We start from the raw sequence: 18,511 nt of genomic DNA on the forward strand, positions 1-18,511 counted from the left end.
GTCATCCTGTCACTTTGACATTGAAGCAGTGTAAAACAATAGGAACTCTCGGTGCTTCGGTCTCCAGACTATTGTGAAATGGTTCTTTACGGGTCAGGAAGATGTATTGGTCAAACAAACAGAGTGTTAGGTTTGGTCATGCTCTGTCTACCCACTGAAGTTTAGAACTACGAATACCTGCAGTGGGTCTTGCAGCTGCTTGGAATTGCACTTCAGATTACGTAATCCTGAGCTGTTCCACAGTTTGGGCATTTCCTACTGAGTCTCTGCGGAACTGTCCACAATGCCATGCATCAGGGGGTGACAGTGACAAAGCTGAAGCAAAGGAGAGGATTGCATTCTCTCTTCCAGAACGTTGCAACACGAGTACACAATAGCTGTCATGGTGGAGAAGGCACGATGGCAAAGAGATCCTCCTGCACAGGGCTGGCCCAAGACATTTTGACACCTCAGGTACCCCAAAATGGCACCAGGGAAAATCTACATTGAGATCTTCTGCCCCTGCAGATCCTGTCGTTTGAGGCAGTTGCCTCACTTTGCCCTAAGGGTGGGTCGGCCCTGTTCCTGCTCCTGTGCCAAAGCTTCCTTCTCCCCACCCTAGGCAATTGTCTAGGGCAGAATATAGTGCTAGCACTGCTGAATCTAGCAGTACTTTTAGCACTAAGAGGAGACACAGACAGGTCTCTTTTCCTAGCTGGAGAAAGTGACTACAGAGAAGTCTGTATGCTCACCTGGTTCTGAAATGGCCACTGCAGTGCTTGATCTTAATCTGACACGAGAGGGCAGCAACACGTTGCTGCTCCTGTCTGGTTGCCTTTGCCAGTTTTGCCCTGTTGGAATACATTTGCAGTTCTCGCTCCCATTTTTAATAACTCCCATCTACATACACACTCTGTAGCTTCTGCAAATGTCAAGAATCTTTAGGAACATAGGAAGATGCCTTATACTAAGCTAGACCATTGGTCCATCTAGCTCAGCAAAGTCTGTGACCCTCCAGGGTTTCAGACAGAGACCTTCCTGCAGACGCCAGGGGTTGAACCTGGGACCTTCTGCGTGCAAAGCACATACGCCCCCACTGTGCCCTTCCCTGAGCAGAGGGGCGTGATCCTTATTCATCATATTGTTACACGCCACCCCAATCTCCACAAGCAGGGCAAGATTCCATGAGTTGTAGCCGTGCTTTCCAGGTGTGTTCTCTTTTGGGACAATGAAACACAGCGGAGTCTGTGTTGTCTTTATGGTATATGATTTACTTAAAAGGTAAAGGTACCCCTGACCATTTGGTCCAGTTGCGGACGACTCTGGGGTTGCACGCTCATCTCACTCTATAGGTCGAGGGAGCCGGTGTTTGTCCACAGACAGCTTCCGGGTCATGCGGCCAGCATGACTAAGCCGCTTCTGGCAAACCAGAGCAGCGCACGGAAACACCGTTTACCTTCCCCCCGGAGTGGTACCTATTTATCTACTTGCAGTTGACGAGCTTTCAAACTGCTAGGTTGGCAGGAGTTGGGACCGAACAACGGGAGCTCACCCCGTTGTGGGGATTCGAACCACCAACCTTCTGATCGGCAAGCCCTAAGCTCTGTGGCACCCATGTCCCTATATGATTTACTACCACATATTGTATATACAACCTGTGTCTGGGTGGAGAGGGCATTCAGATCCCAAGAGTGTCCTGTTTCTCCCATTGCTGCAGCCTTAGATTCCAAGAAAACCCAAATGTGTCTGATCCTCTCTGCAGCATAAAACAGACTGCCTGCCTCCTCCTCTGGGCCCCCCCTCTCCAGCTTGCAAAAGTGACACCTTTTTCCTGCTTGCTTACCACATCAGCCACTTCCATTCTGTCCCTCCTGAAATTAAATTCTGGCCTTTTCTCTCCACAATCTCCCACCACAGGGTGGGGCTCTCCCATTTTTTGTGAACCCAAAAAGTCTCTGTCAATGGCCTACTTAAAAGGTTAATGGTGGGTCACCTTTGTTCTTCCATGACCCCCATCCATAAACTAAATGCAGGGGTTTCCATGTCTGGCCCAGTTTAGTCAAATCGTGATTAATTCTAACTTACTAAATCCAAGAAGTATGGGTTCTCCGGCACCCAGATCCTATAACCATATAAATGTCCTCCATATGCAGAGGCATAGTAGTCTTCATTTGCAAGCTGCTCATGTGGTGCTATAGTGCTGTTAGGGCACCAGCACTATAGCAGAGCCTACAGATGACACCTGCCCCAGGTTTCCCTTTAAAAACAAACAACCACGCTCTCTCCGGCACTTTCAGCAGTGCTGGCAACATCAGTGGAGTGTGCCTCCCTGGCGCCGCAGGTGGGCAGGCACAGAAGGTGACGTGAGCAAGATGCAGCAGGGCAGGCAAACGCCCTTCCGTTCAATCCCATTGGGCTGATTGCTAGGGCGATGCTGCCGCCACGTCTCCTCCTCTCCCACCCCAGGTCAGGCTTGGCTCGGGAGTGAAGCTCCGGCAAGGTGGTGCTGGGTTGTTGCCAAGAATGCTGCTTCTGCGGCTCCCTTGTTCTCCCGAGCCCAACGGAAAGGCTGATGGGGTGGGGGTGGCAGCAGCGCTCTCCCCTTCCCTCTCAGCCAGCCCAAGGGCACACGGGCATCCCTTGGAAATTATGTTAATTCCAATCAGAATATTTGTGACAGTCACCTGGCTGAGCTGATTAGCATTAACTCTCTCCAAAAGTGAGGCTTATGCTGCTGTGAAGGTCAGCAAGAGTCATAGAACTGAGAGTTGGTTGCTCCTCTCCAGGTGATGTGGCAGAGATTAATTTCAGGAGGGTGTCGCTGGGCTATCGGGTTGGGCTTACTAACCTGACCCATTAGTGCAGCAACCCCTCCTAAAGCTACTGCTCAGGGAGGTACCAACTGTACTTTTTCCAGTGTGCCAAATGTAAGGAATACAAGACCCTGTGGCAACGCAGAACCAAACAATGTTGTTCTTTAAACAGAACACACAGGTGACAGAAAAAGTGCATGTCCATTGAAGTAGAATTGCAAATCTGTCTTCCTCCATGGGCCTTAATTTTCTGCCTTGTTAAATCTGTATTGCAGCCATTCATGTATGTGTCAGATAGCTCATAAGAAAGGCTTGGGCCCAAGGTACCATATTTTTTGCTCTATAAGATGCACCAGACCACAAGACGCACCTAGTTTTTGGAGGAAGAAAACAAGAAAAAAAATATTCTGAATCTCAGAAGCCAGAACAACAAGAGGGATTGCTGCGCAGTGAAAGCAGCAATCCCTCTTGCTGTTCCGGCTTCTGGGATTGCTGTGCAGACTGCATTCGCTCCGTAAGACGCACACACATTTCCCCTTACTTTTTAGGAGGGAAAAAGTGAGTCATAGAGCAAAATATACGGTATATGACACCACATGTTGTTGAATTCCATTCCCATCAGCTGCAGCCAGCATGGCAAGTGGCCAGGGATGACCATGGCACCCTGTGTGATCCACTTCCAAATGGATCTTCTCAATTATGGATCTTCTCAGTTTTGCGCCTCCTTGGTTCAGGGCCCTGTGTGGGGTAAGTGCCTGCACCACCCTAAATCTGGCACTGGATGATGGTAGTTGTAGTCCAACAACATCTGAAGTGCCACAGGTTCCCCATCCCTGTTATATGTGATAATGGTAGACCCATCCTTTTAAATATTGACACAGATTTTCAGAGAAAAAGAAGCATGTGGGTGTGAGTTGCTGAAGCTTCCAGGGTCTCCCTGAAGCCTCTGGACTGGCCCCGGGGCTGCACAAAGCCAGAGTTCTGGATGGGCCCCAAGTATGAGTTGGTTGTTAAAGGGTTGTGTCATTATCCTCCAGGGTCATTCTAATCTCCAAATAGTGTCCAGAATGTGCACTGCTAAAGGTTCCTGGAGCCAGTGAAGAGCGGTGAAACTTTATCTAAGGGATATTAGTTGTATCTCCACAAAGATTGCTTTGTTTAAGTAATCCTTTGGCCCTTGGCATGTGTATGCCTGGTAGCAGCCCCTTCTACAAAATTTATCCTTCCAAAAATGCAGAACTCAGAAGGAAGGCGTCAAGAGAGCCAGGTTAAATTATTTAGCGGGCTCCCAGGGCAATAATTTCCCCCCACACTCAGATGCAATGATCTTTGTGTCTTTTGTAGCATAGAGAAGCCATTAAGTCAAACAAATATTATTCTTCAGTGTAGGGTGGGCAATATTAGGTCTGATCCTCACTTCTGTTTGTCCCGTTACTTTCCCCCAGAAAAGCCGACCTTTATGCCTGAGTTGGAGCAAAGGTCAATTGCGTTTTCTCTGGATTAATGTTTGCTCCAATTTAGTGCTAAAAAGTTGGTTTTCCAGGAGAAAGCAGTGGAGCAAAGGCAAAACCTTTTGGACCCACACCTAGAAAGGATAGGGCAAGTGGAAGTGTGGGTGAGGCCCTAGTCTGTTACAGAACAAGATAAAACGATTAGAGTGCTATGGAAGACATTTATTATGGTGAAAGCCAGTTGTGGGGAAGCTGTGGCCCTCTAGCAGTTGCCAGAGTCCAACTCCCACCATCCCTAACCACTGGCCATGCTGGTTGGGCTGATGAGAGTCCAACAGTATCTGGAGGGCCACAGGCTCCCCAGCCCTGGCCGGGGAGGGCGAGGTATAAATAATAATAATAATAATAATAATAATAATAATAATAATAATCATTATTATTATCATTATCAGCTTTCCTGAACTATATGAGTTTTTTTTGAGCTTTTTATCACTGAATCAGGACTGGACATGCAGCACCAGTGAACTGCTGTAAGCATCAGTCACCTCTTGGAGGACAGAGGGAGAACATGTCACAAAATAGGTGACTTGTGGAGCCACACTGATAGTGCTAGCCATCTGTTGGGTCCCCAAGCAAGCACAGTTGCAAAGTGTGCTCCACTGCTGCAGGTTCAGATCTCTGGGTTGGGCTGTTTTTTGTAGTGAGATGAACTAGCAAGTTACCCAAAGACATCCAAGCGGTGGGAGTTAATCCATTTCTCCACACAGACTTCCTCTTATCTGTGTCTGGGTTGCAAACAGCCCCAGGCTTGTATTTAAAGATAAGGCAGCAGCAGGGGGCTTTTGCTTATATATGCATTTTCCATGGCAATCTGAGGTACTAATCTTCTCTACTCAAGGCTATCTCCCAGGTGATTTTCTTTTGTTGTCACACACACACAGCTGTAGGGTGATCTCTGTTCTATCCAACTGGCTTCAAGCTCCTCCCTCTACCTTGGAAGCTTGGGGCACCCAATTCCCTATTTGGCAAGAGTCTGCCTGAGCCTTGCACATTTCGCAGTAATCGGACACTCTGCCAACATACACATTTCTCCAGATAGTCCCTCCATTCCCGACAATAAAATTCAAAGTCCACCTTGTTTCAAAAACATTCCATACAGTGAACTCATGCAGGAAAAGCTGTTGCCCTTGATGCTGAGGAATACAAGGGTAATGTTAGAGGGGCTGACTAACAGCAATATTGTCCATTCCTAGCAAATGATTCAGCTCTATGCCTTGGGGCATTGATTGCCTATAGATTGTAGATTTCTGTAAGACTCCAATACCTGAGAGCTTGTGAAGTACCATTTCTTCCAAGACTGAAGATGACACACCCAGGAGCCAGTGTTGGTATAGTGCAGGGGTCTGCAACCTTTAAGACAAAAAGAGCCACTTGGATCCGTTTCCGAAGAAAAAAAAACTGGGAGCCGCAAAACCATTCTGACATTTTAAACAAATATATCTCGGAGCCGTGATCTGACAGCGGGCGGGAAGGTGACGTTGGGACGGTGCGTGACTAACACACGCACCACCCCCATGTGACATCACAGCCAGTAGAGCGCCCGCCACAGTGGGGAGTGTCGGGGCGCACAATGCGCCTCCTCCCCTCGCTAGTATCCGCCCCGGAGCCGCGGTAAGGTGTAAAAGAGCCACATGCGGCTCCGGAGCCGCGGGTTGCTGACCCCTGGTATAGTGGTTTGCATGTTGAAGGATTCTCTGGGAAACCAGGGTTTGGAATGAGGCATGGCAGAGTCTGCAGTGTCTTTAAGAAATATGGTTGATTTACATCTGATTTTTGATGGTGGAAGCGCAGAACATTACACCCGGAGTATCTCTTGTTGCTTCTCCCTGAACTTCAGCAAGCTTGGGTCCAGAGCAAAAGCCAGCCATGCTCCCCGTCTCTGCATGCAGCCTCTCCCAGGCAGCTCTGCACTTTCCTCTATACGTCAGTTTTAAAAGGACACCTTTTTCCTGTGTGACATCACACCCCCTGTAACCTGGCCCCCCCACCTCCCAGCTTCCATTATGGAACACGGAAAGCCTAAACCTGGCTTTTGTCTCTGCTCACCAGCCCCTCATGGGAGGAGGTACTGTTTGTGCCAATGGGCCATTACCTTCCTTTGTACTGCATGGTGGTTCTTCTCCCCAAGCAGTTCCTCGCCAGGGAGCAGATTCAGCCTGCATTTTTACACTGCTAAGTGGTCTCTGGTGCTCAGGACTTCCCCCCAGCCCACAAATTCCTAACAGGCCTGTGACATGAGTTTCTTAAAACATAGGTTTGGGAATAAATTAAAATGGTGGTTGTCTGGAGTCTCAACACTTCACTTTGCAGTACTATATAGTGGTTGTTTTTTTATAAGGGATGAAGGACAGGCGAGCCAAGGTTCAGCACAAGACCCAGGACTTGGGTCCCCGTCTCTCTTGCTACAGAAATCCCCTAGTAATGAACAGGGGTGGGTAACACTTCAGCTTCCTTGGGTGGGGCAGCCTCAGAGGTAATTCATGGTAGGGGCTTGGCAGGCAAGTTGCGCAATCTTTTATGGCTGGATCCCTTTCCTGGAAATGGCCCTCTCCCCGCAAACAAATATTTGCAAAGGAGTGTTTTGCTCCCAGTAAGTAAACCGATATTCCATTCATCAGAGGGCCTGACGCTGCCTTCCTGGGCGTGCTGGCAACCAAGGGTCACTTAATGCGGCTGCTGTAGATTGCTTATTACAACGTAAGCTTTTATGGGCTGCAGAAACTTATGGCGTGCATCCATGCATTGTCATGGTCATTCTTTAAACATTTAAACCAGACTTCCCCTTATTCTAGAAAATCCATTTGTGTTAAGATGCATTTTCTGTCTCACAAGTGGCAAAAAGCCCAACAGGCATCAGAGTGAGCATCTTAGAACATGCCTCAGTATCCACTGCAAGGCACAGGGGTGTCCTGTTCCAAGGCACACCATGTGCAAAGCCACTGAATACGGAAACCACTTGCAGGAGGATTCCCAGGGTCAGGACCGAGGGAGGGAGGGAGGGAGGGGGCTCTGCAAAATAGACGAATAGGCATACAAACCACACCACTTCTTTTAATAACATTTCTTTATTGAATTCCATTAAGACCCACCCCACTCCCTCCCCGGAACCCTCCAGCTCTGGAACAAAAGGTGCGCAACGTTAGCTGCACCGGGTGGCAATCCTTGCCACACAGCAGGTGGGATCAACGCTTCATCACTTTGCTTTCGCTCGTCTCCGACACCACTTTGCCATCGATGATCTTGGTGGTGTGGATCTTCTGAGTAGTTTGCATGGTGCTTTCCAGTAATGCATCTTTCAGGCTGAAGAGAGACAGAAGACACAGACAATGAACATGAGACACTGCTGCCAGTTCCTTGTTACCTCCTGGGGAAATCCAGTCATCTTAAGCCAATTTAAGGTGGTTTAAGCAGCCCAACCTGAAGCCTCATGGGCCTAGGGCCTTGTTGCTTAGGGGTCGGAAGGCCAGGACCAGTGACAATCCATTTCGGCAAGTGTACTTGGGAGTCTAGAATTTGTCCATCATGAAAGGATGTCCTAGAACTTAAGAATAGAACTGTGCACAAGGTTCATCTCAAGTTGCTAAGACTGACCTGTGGCTTCCACTTAACAGGTCTACTCTTAAGTACTGTAAAAGTAAATCTCCTCTGGCATTAGTGAGCATCACACCTTCTATCCTAATTCAGTCAAGACACACACTTTAAAAGAACATTAAGAGCCCTGCTGAAGCAGACCCAAGGCTTATCAAGTCCAGCATCCTCTCTCATCCTCATTGGCCAACCAGGTACCTACAGGAAGCCCAAAAGCAAGACAGAGCACAATAGCCCTCTCCTGCCATTGTTCCCCATGCCTGGCAGCTGGAGGCATCGAGGGGTGTGTGTTTCTGATCCCGAAGGTAGCATACAGCCATTGTGACTAGAAGCAGTTTCCCCTCCAAGATTGGGAAATGATGTTCCAGAGCTTACAGAGAAAGAGCAGGGAAAGGGCCACATACACCAGAGCTATGGTGATCTATAGAACATCTGTGTCTAGCTTGGGAGAGCCCAGATGACCAGTCCTGTGTTTTTGCCCCAGAAAGATGAAAGAATGAAAAGCTCACTTGAACTCATCTCCGCCCTCCAGCAGGCTTCTGTAGGTATTGATCTCAGCCTCCAGCTTGTCTTTGATGTTCAGCAGAGCCTGATATTCCTCTGCCTGGCGCTGGACATCGCTCCGCATCTGTGCCAGTTCGGCCTCAGTCCGCAGCAATAGCCCATTGAGGTGCTCCATCTGCATGCCATAGCGGTTCTCCACTTCAAGGAGGTTTCCTTCCAGGTTGGCTTTCTGTAGAGAGAATAAAAAAGGGGACAGGATTGGGGATCAGGGTCATTGCTTGCTAAGCCAACAACACTTTGATTGTTCTTAGGTGGTATTTCCATCCCATACACTCCATATATTGCCTCCGTTTCAGGAACAGGCTGCACCTTTGCTTTACGAAATAATTCCATGCAGAGTGCCTCTCTCTCAATACAGAACTTAAAACACTAACAAGGCACCACAAACAAGCAAGCGCTACATTACTATATTACTATGCTCAGGAACGGGGGCCCCTTTCAGCCCAAAGGCCATATTCCTTTCTGGGCAACCTTCCAAGGTGGTCACATCTGGGGGTTTGGCCAGACACCCACCCCCACCGCCATCCAGGCAAGGAACAGCTATTATCACACATTCCAGCCTGGGAAATACCACTAGAGGAGGGCAAGGTGAGGGGGCTTGGTCTGGGCAGATTCCCAAGAGCCAGGCAGAGAGGTCCAAAGGGCCACATAGCTCCCTGGACTGAGGCTCCCTACCCCTGCAGTATTTGGAATGATAGGTGAAGATCGTACCTGGTTGCGCAGAGACTCCAGCTCAATTTCCAGTGTTTGGACGTTGCGGCGCAACTCAGTGACAGTAGCACGGCCGGTCTCAATCTCCTTGGTATTCTGGGTGATCATGACGGTGCTCTCAGTGATCTAATGGAAAGGTGGGAAGAAATATTATTCTTCATGAGGACAGTCAGGGTTATAGTTCTGGGGACAGTAACCTCTCTCTTATTGTAAAAACCCTGAAATGCTATGGGGGCATGTCAGGATCAAGCTGCAAAAGTTATTCTGCTCACCTGCTGGCTCCAGTACTTGTCCAAATCCTCAAGGTTCTTCTGAGCCAAGGTGTCATACTGTGCCCGGATTTCAGCCATTATCTTGCCCAGATCCTGTGACTTGGGAGCATCTACTTCTACTGTCAGTCCTGAGTTGGCAATCTGGGACTGTAGCGCATTGACTTCCTAGCAAGGGAAGAGGAGGCATAAAATGAGCACAGACTCTGAAGCTGCTGTGTGTCCCAAATGTGCAAAGCCATTGATTCCATTCATGACAGGCCCCAGTCAGTATCTCCCATCAAACTATTGCTCCTGCCACCTCCATCTTGTCTCTGCCCAGTGACCACAGTAGAGACTTACATCTTGGTGGTTCTTCTTCAGGAAGATCAGTTCTTCTTTGAGGGCCTCAATGTCACCTTCCAGCTGAAGGCGGCTCATATTGGTATCATCAATGACTTTGCGGAGGCCATTAATGTCACTCTCCACAGACTGACGAATGGCCAGCTCAGCCTCAAACCTGGGTGACAGGGAAGAAGGAATGAGGTCTTCACAATAATCAGTTTACAAACAGATGTGCACACTGGTGATGGGGGATTAATTCAGAGTGTAAGAAGCAGGGGTGTGCACATGCCGTGAATGATCCTAGGTAAGTGCACAAAAAGTGCAGGTGAATGAAGAATTCGGCTTCTTGATTTTTATTTTGAAGTTTCTAGCCCTTATTGACTCTAAACATACGCTTGAAAACATGTAATGCCTGCTGACAGTTTAGAGGCCAAAGAGGTTGCTGGGTAAGATCTCCATTGGTTAAGGGTAGATCTTCGGTGCTTTATACTGCTCCTTGTCCCTCTTCTGGGATTAGCAAAACCAGAATAAATTCATGCATGCAAAATGCTAAATAAAATAGTGAACAAATTTTGCAGAATTGAGAGAAATTGTGCAAATTTGTTGAATGTGCATAACATATGCAGGTTGGGGGATTAATCTATTCTTGGCACAAAATTTACAGATTTTTTTAAAGCACTCTGGAATACTTGTGGGTCAGGAGTGGGGCCTTCCAGATGTTGCTGGATTATAGTGCCCATCGAGAACATTGGTTATGCTTTTGGGGGCTGGCGGGGTGGGAGTCCAACAACAGTTCTCCCACCCACTCAGTGCCTGGTTCCTTTAAACCCTGACTTTACAGGATTACCCAAAGTCTTCTCAGCCCAGTGAATGAGTTTATGCCTTCCTTTGTCTGGACAGATGCATGGCTAGCCATTGAAACCCCAGTGTCATCCAACGACTGTATGGATTTAGACCTTCCCCACTTAAATGCCCTCCACTCTGTTTTTGGGCAGCTATGGATGGTTAAGAGGGAACACATAGAAAGGGCCTAGCAGGTGACCCCCATCTGCCTGATATTGCTCGCCACTCAAATGGCCTCATTCCATTGGAGACAGAAATTACCACTGGAACCAGGACACATTGAGATTGAATGCAAGGTGCTCTGGAAGCAAACCAGAGTCCTGTACAACATCACGTAGGCAGGGATGGAGGAGACCCACTGGCCTTTGTGTTCCTCCCTTTCTGATATCTGTAGGCTTTATACATGCCTACCGCCCCATGGAAAAAGAAGAGTTAGAGGCTGCTGCTTTTGCTCTAACTACGGATACCATCATCATTAATTAAATTAATATACTGCCCTTCATCCAAAGATCACAGGGCAGTTTACAACATAAAAATATGAAATGACACACATATAGAGATAGTGATACTTTACACCCCAAGGCAGTCTTTCTCAGCCTTGGGTCCCCAGATGTGGGACCACAATTCACCTTATCCCTGACCATCGACCTTACTGGATTTGGATGATGAAAATTGTAGACCAACATCTGGGGAAAGGTGTTGGGAAAGACGGCTCTAAGGTCCCAAAATGATAAAATCATAGAATCAGAGTTGGAAGGGAACACAGGGGGTCATCTAGTCCAACTCCCTGCAATGCAGCAATATTTTGCCCAATGTGGGACTTGAACCCATAACCCTGAGTCTCATGTTCTACAGAGATGGGCCTCTGGAGGGATCCCAGGACCAAACAGGACCAACAAGAAGAAAATCCACTCACTTTACACGGAAGTCATCAGCAGCCAACCTGGCATTGTCAATCTGCAGAACAATGCGAGCGTTATCCACTGTCTGGTCAAAGATCTGAGGACAGAAAGGAAGCACAAAACTTAGTGTGTGAAAGACATTTACCAGCCTTTAGAAGAGTTGTCAACTGTCCCGAAAAAAGGGCATAACCAGTCATTGCTCCTCCAACAGCAGCTTGAGCCGAATAAACTTTCAAGTTTCATCATCAAGGCAAACATCACCTGCTAACATCTGCAAACTGGGGTGTTGTTCAAAGGAAGAGGAGCAGGGGCTGAAATAAAAGTTGGCAACCCTCATCCTTAAGCCAACTGATCTTGGAGTAAGTTGGTGTCACTCAAAAATTATTTTCCCAGCCTTATGCCAAGGACTGCCAACTTCCTCTTTGTTTCTGGTCTAGTGAAGGCTAATGCAACCTGAATCTACTGATTTCCTGCCAGCCTACACAGATCCTATTGTTTGCTTAAGCCAACACAGGTGCAATTCACCTTCCCAGTTCCCAAGGCAACAAGAGGAGGAGAAATTCTTAAAGGGACACCTCTCAAGTTAAGAAAGTGGGTGAGACAAGGACAAAATGGTTTCCTTGCCTTCCCAACATGATGCATCCTATCTCACCTGTCAACTCGGATGTTGAAGGATCCCCAAAGCATAGATTCTACTTCGCTGCAGTTCTGTGACTGATTCTTTAAATTCAGTGACTCTTGGCCTTTCCCTCTCTGCCTCTCATGTGAAAATGGCCCTGCTTCTTCTCTGTAGGAAATCCTGCTTGTTTAAAGAAGCCTTTTGTTCTTAGCAGGAACAGGTAACAGGGAAGGTTGTGAGGATAAGCTCTTTGGGCATTGGATGTGCTCCAGGCAACCGTACCTTAAGGTGTAAACTATGAGGGACTTAAATGTGCTCTGCTTTCACCACCATCCTGTCAGCAGCTGCCTGAGAACATGTAAGGCTGCAGGTGTCCCCTGGTGGCCCTCACAAATGCAAAGGCTGCTCATGCCTGGCATAGAAGCCTGGTTTCGATTTAAGGAAACTTTCTCTCTCCTTGTGTTTTGGGGAAGGGGCATTGCTTCTGGAAATGCATCCCTCCCCCTTGAGCTTTCCCAGGAGACCTTCCCTGCACCTCTTTCATCTTCTGCACCTGCACCTGTGGCCTCTAACCCAGCCCCTTTCCCTTTTGTCCCATTCACCTGCTCTCACCAGGTGCTAAAGTAGTTTCCACTGTTATCCTTTTGTGTGCACACTTTGTTTGCTGATTGACTATACATGACTCACGAGAACAAACATATTTTTTTATAATTAATCTACCCTCAGTCATTCTTCCCAGCGCACAATTGTCCTTTGAACCCAACTGCTATAGCCTCTGGGTGTTGGTTTCCCGCCTCACAAGGTTCCAGTTTCCCAGAAGTCACAGGGCATGAAGGAAATTGAAAGGTTCAGAAGCCTTTTCACCCACTGCTATGTGTGCATGTTAGGATGAAGCTTTGCATGTGGATTTTGCACGTTCATGCAGCGGTGGGGACCAGAACAAGATCTGTACATTTCAGTGCTCCCCTTATCTATAAACTGCTTATTCAAAGGATCCGCAAGTGCTAGACAACACAGCACAAACAGGTGCTGCCACACTGAAAGTGCCACTCCCCACAGACTTGGAGTGTATATCCTATGCGTGGTACTTGCAGGAGGGCATGCTTTGCACATTGAAGAGGCAAGGCAGGCATATGGGGCGGGTGGGCAAGTAAACTGCTCCCAAGCTATAGTTTAAAATGGGAATTTCAGATGGATGGTGTATTGCCTGCATGACAAACTACACCTACTAAGGCTGTGTAGACACCATGCATTTAAAGCTCCCCCCCAAAAATCCTGGGAATTGTAGCTTAAGGGGGCTGGGAATCGTAACTCTGTGAAGGATTCTCTGGGGGAAACAACATGCTTTAACTATATGGGGCACAGGCAATTCCTTCTTCTAACTGGTGTTTTAAAAGGCACAGGAGCTCTGTCCTCTATTGCATTTGGCCACCCCTGTAAAAGGCACAGAAACCGACTGAGGTGGCTTCTTGTCCGTGTCACATTCAAGTCCTCATTTTTGGAGTGGAGCCTCAGCTCTCAGTTTTAACTAGAACCAGGGCAGTTTTAACTAGAGCCTTAGACCCTAAACCTGTTTAGTGTTTGAAAAATGTGTATCGGCCTTGGTAGCTTAGTCAGTCAAGCATGAGACTCTTGATTTCAGGGTTGTGGGTTCCAGCCCCAGGTTGGGCAAAAAGGTTCCTGCATTGCAGGGGGTTGGACTAGATGACCCTCATGGTCCCTTCCAACACTACAATTCTATGATTCGAGGCCTTTTCTCGCAGTGGCAGTAAAACATGAGATATTAATTACTTGTTCACTTTGTACAGCACTGTCTCCTCCGGATGCTGTTGCTGGACTCCCAGCCAGCCAGCATGGCCAATGGCAAGCGATGATGGGATCTGTATTCTGGCAACAGCTGGAGGGTCACAAGTTCCCCTCCCCTGGTATTTTTTATTGAGCCATCTTCTTTGGCAGCATAGTACTTCCTTGTTATGACCTATGACTAAATATAAATTGTTTGACTTGTATTGGGGGGGGGGGAGGTTAGAGTCTCTTTTCCTCCTGAGTAAGCCAGACTGACGCTTATTATTGGTTACCTGTTTCTTTCCTCCCTCCTTAATAAGCTTTTTGTGCCTTTGCAGACGCACAACCGCCTGGATTTCTGCAGACTTTCCCTGTCCCTCTGTTCTTGCTTCTCCATGTTAGAAGAAAAGCTTCAGATGCTTTCTATGTAGTGCACAACTGATCTCAGTGCAAGGGAGTATAGGCAGAGGAAAAGAAGCGGGTAACTCTGGCCCCACAGACAGAAAGACAATGAGGTTTACAGGAATGAATTCGGGGGAGAGAGGAAATCCCGCACACCCAACCTTCTTGGAAAGGACGGGCTGCAGCTGCCTGCAATTGCTAAGGTGGCAATGATTAGCCCATAGTCTGGTTCATGATTGACCTGTGTGCGCACATGCAGCTACTGAACCAGGAATCACTCCTGGTCATGAAACTCTTAGGAAGGAACAAGAGCTAGGTTTATGATAGGAGCAAGTGGAGTGGTTTTCTGCCTCTTTGTATGGGTTCTCGGCTACCTTCCCCGGACCTCCTGCTTCCACATGGGTCCTGTGCAGAAATTCAAAACGTGAAGCTACATTATTGGAAACACTTCACCTGTTGAACTGTCAGGAAGCAGTTAAACAGAATACAAGAGCAGCAAATCTAGACCCGTAACAGGATACCACTGGGAACGGAGTGCTTTCCTGATGTAGAGGCATGTTCTCCTATCCAAGGATTAATTTCAAAAATTAAAATCACTGGAACTCACACTTCCATGGTACCACACTCAAGTTATTGGAATCTTAAATCCTATCCAGAGACCTACAAGTATTGACTGAGTATACTTGGGGGCGAGAAGGGCAATCCTTGCATGCCCCAAAGCACCCTTTCTGCTATTATGATAACCTGGTTTCAAGGGCTGCTGAGCTCTGCTTCATACCAAGACTGATACATACAATAGCTTCCCTATATATTCCATACAATAATATTCTCAATTTTTTAAAAAGAAAAAACCCAAAATGGTTAACTGTTTTTGCACCTAGCATACCTGGTATATGAACAAGAAGGTGGGGCTTGGGATACAGAGAGGTTTCAAGGGAAGCTACCATTGAATTAGCAGAAAATAAATACTTTGGTGGATGCTTATGAAATCCTGAATAGCACTGCTGACCTCATGAACGGAAGCAAATTAGTGATTATCATTTCAGACTTGCTGAACCCAGAGCAAAAACTATCGGCTAATTTCCAGGCATTCTCTCTTCTCCACCATCAATCTGTGCCAATGTGGGGTTTTTTGCCGTTTGGGTTGCCAACTTTTCAAATAGTTTCTGTAGCTATGCCTTTAACTGTGGCTTGATATGCACGAATTAGCAGGGGATATGGTTTCTCTCTGTGGTTTGCTCTCTTGGTATATCAAACCACTGTTAAAAGCTGAGTTTCAGGGATGGTTTGAAAATCTGGCAACACAGTTTGTGGTTAACACTGGGCAGCCTCTTAGTGGCTGTCTAAAGAAAACACCGTAAGCTAGTGGGAGGGAGCTGAAGCCGAAAGCTAATGGCCTCTGGCCACATCAGACAAAGCGGGGCTTCTATATTCCATGGAGCAAAGATCCATTACTGTACGGCCGGGAAGATGCATGTGCAAAGGGCAAATTCTAATGGGGATCAAACGATGTCACTTCTGGAGAGGCACTGACTTCGTCTCCTTGACCTTCTCTGAACCTGACACCGACCGGGTTTAAGCCCTACATTCTTTTCAAGGTTGGAGCTCAGCTCTGGAACATATAAAGTTATGTTATGTACGGAGAAGAAAGTGCATCGGGGCATGTGCAAGGTGCCTCCCACCCCCGGAACAGTTCCGGCTACTTTTAACTACTCCTTCATTGCTGTTTTCTACTGAGCTACTAAGCTTGCATCTTTTAGTTTTGCAAACCTCCTCGCTGTAAACTTGGCTCAGGGGCAGTGGCCTTGGCGGGGATTAAGGGCGGCGAGGGGTTCTCAGCCTGCAGGTACGCTCGGAGCCCCCGGCCTCTCCGGTACCGGAGGCAGGCTGCTCTCGGCGCCCCCCCCCCCCCGCTCACCTGATTCTTCAGGTCCTCGATGAGCTCGAAGTAGCGGCTCCAGTCGCGGGTGCTGGGCCCTTTCTTCTCCAGGTGCTCTCGGATCTGGATCTCCAGCCGGCGGTTCTCGGCCTCCAGGCTGCGCACCTTCTCCAGGTAGCTGGCCAGGCGGTCGTTCAGGTCTTGCATGGTCTCCTTCTCGTTCTGGACCACGCCGGAGCCCGAGAGGGAGAGCGAGAAGCTGCCGCCTCCATAGCCGCCGCCGCCCCCGACGTAGCTGGAGCCCAGGCTGGACGACCGCGAGACGGAGATCCTCGAGCCCGAGCCGCCGGCCCCGGCGTAGACGCTGGCCGCGCTGGCCACCGGCCCGAATCGCACCGAGCCCCCGACGGGCCGGTACGAGCTGGAGTAGACGCTGGACTTGGAGTAACTCATGGCGGCGGCGGCGGCGGTGCGACGGGGCGAGAGGAGGCCGACTGCGCTGCGGGCTGCAAGGGGCGATCGGCGGCGCCCGCCTCCCGTCGCGCTTTATAGTGCCGGCGGCCGCGAGGGCGGGCCTGGCCGGCGCCCACACGCCCCACCTCCGCCCGGCGCCGCGCCGAAGGGGCGGCCGGGAACCGACGCCCCCAAGTCGCTTTCAAGGAGGAGCGACGGCGCGACCACTCCGGTTTTCTCAGGAAGGCACCGAGGTGTGTCCGCGCCTTCGAAAGGGGTTGTTTTTTTTGGGGGGGGGGGGGAGGATCTACCACGGGTGCCAACCTGAATAAAATATTGGAGGGGGGCATATCACATGACACGCTGCACGCACACCATTTGAATGGTAATGCCCATCAACCTTGGGGGGCCCTGCCCCCTCAAATGTTTTATTGGGGGACTGAAGACCCCTCAGCCCCAGAAGTTGGCTCCGACCTGCAGAGTGCAGGGTTTTTGCTACAAAACTTTGACACAAGTTTGGAGTGAATGGGACAATGTTGGGTTTCTGGGGGATACCTATGACCCCCAGTCTGAGTGTCAATTACCCATATGGGGGGCCCTACAAAACATGGGATTTGCCCTACAAAAGGTTTGGAGGGGGTCCCAAAGTTCAGGGTTCATAGTTAATGAAGCTGCATTTATTTGGTGGTCCAAATGTGTCTCCTCAGATTCAGCGCCTGGTTTAGCCTTGCTTTCCTGGGAGTAAGCCTCATTAAACGCAGTAGGACATGCTTCTGAGTAGACCTGCTTAGGACTCTGCAGCTAAGGAGTAAACCCTACTCGAATCCAGAGTGGAGTCCCTAAGGCTGCTGGTAGGCAAGTACACCTTTTTCCAGCAGCTCCTTCTGCCAAGCTGGTGCCAAACATCTCGCTCTGCTTTCCTTTGGGCCACATCAGGGTAGGCAGGGAAGAAAAGAAGAATGGAGGGAACATAGGATCATACAATGGGAAGGATCCCTGAGGGTCATCTAGTCCAACCCCCTGCAATGCAGGAGTCTCAACTAAGCCATACAAAAAAAAAAGAAAAAGCTCATTTTTAGCTTATTAGACCATTGGTCTATCTAGCTTAGTACTATCTGCACTGACTGGCAGCAGCTCTCCAGGGTTTCACCCCCAGGTCACCCCCCAGCCCCACCTGGGGCTTGAACCAGGGGCCTTCTGCACACAAGACAGTTGCTCTACTGCTGATCCATGACCCTTAAAGGGAGGAATTGCTGTCTGGAAAGATCTGTGGTGATACATTGTGGCAACATTTCACAATACTGCAAAAGCCTTTGCTGTGGGTGAGGGTGGGGCTAGGTCCGGCTGCTTCCTCCAGCGTTATCAGAGCCCCACGAGGCAGCATGGATTTCATAACCCTAAAGCTACGTTGGACTTTGTAAGGGCGTTTCTGCCCAGAAACACCCTGTGCTCTCCTGTGTTGGTTTCTTTAGCATTAAACCACCAGACCTGCCACCTGGTGTCCTCCCAAAGGCTTTCTCACTGAGTGTCTTCAGCTGTTGGTTCTACAACTCCCATCACCCCCAACCATTGACCAGGCTGGCTGTGATGGAAGGTGGTTGCTGTCCAGAACCTCTGGAGGGCACCAGGTTGGAGGAGGCTGTTGTAGATTCTTCATCAGCAGACCTGACTTGGTGGTGAAGCAAGATTTCCCCCCTCTTGTTAGTACAGCAAATTCAGTTGTGAAGGCTGAGGTCACCAGTACATACGACCACACATCTTCAAGCCTCCTCCAAATCTCTCCATAGAGTTTATGTACCGTATTTTTCACTCTATAAGACGCACCTAGTTTTTGGAGGAGGAAAACAAGAAAAAAAATATTCTGAATCT

The 18,511-nt window shown here is 48.7% G+C and overlaps 1 protein-coding gene across 1 annotated transcript; it reads right to left on the reverse strand.

Annotated features, from left to right (window-relative positions):
• Positions 1 to 7,349: 7,349 nt before the first annotated feature.
• On the reverse strand, positions 7,350 to 17,528 carry KRT18 (keratin 18). The gene is made up of 7 exons (XM_083429058.1): positions 16,229 to 17,528; positions 11,519 to 11,601; positions 9,778 to 9,934; positions 9,439 to 9,603; positions 9,167 to 9,292; positions 8,401 to 8,624; positions 7,350 to 7,603 (listed from the first exon to the last, which is right to left on the reverse strand). Exons 1-7 carry the CDS (start codon positions 16,640 to 16,642, stop codon positions 7,486 to 7,488), a joined length of 1,287 nt encoding a protein of 428 aa, XP_083285184.1. The 5' UTR covers positions 16,643 to 17,528; the 3' UTR covers positions 7,350 to 7,485.
• Positions 17,529 to 18,511: the final 983 nt, after the last annotated feature.

The sequence above is a fragment of the Podarcis tiliguerta genome, assembly GCF_965153285.1.
Source record: "Podarcis tiliguerta genome assembly, chromosome: 2".
NCBI lineage: Eukaryota > Metazoa > Chordata > Lepidosauria > Squamata > Lacertidae > Podarcis > Podarcis tiliguerta.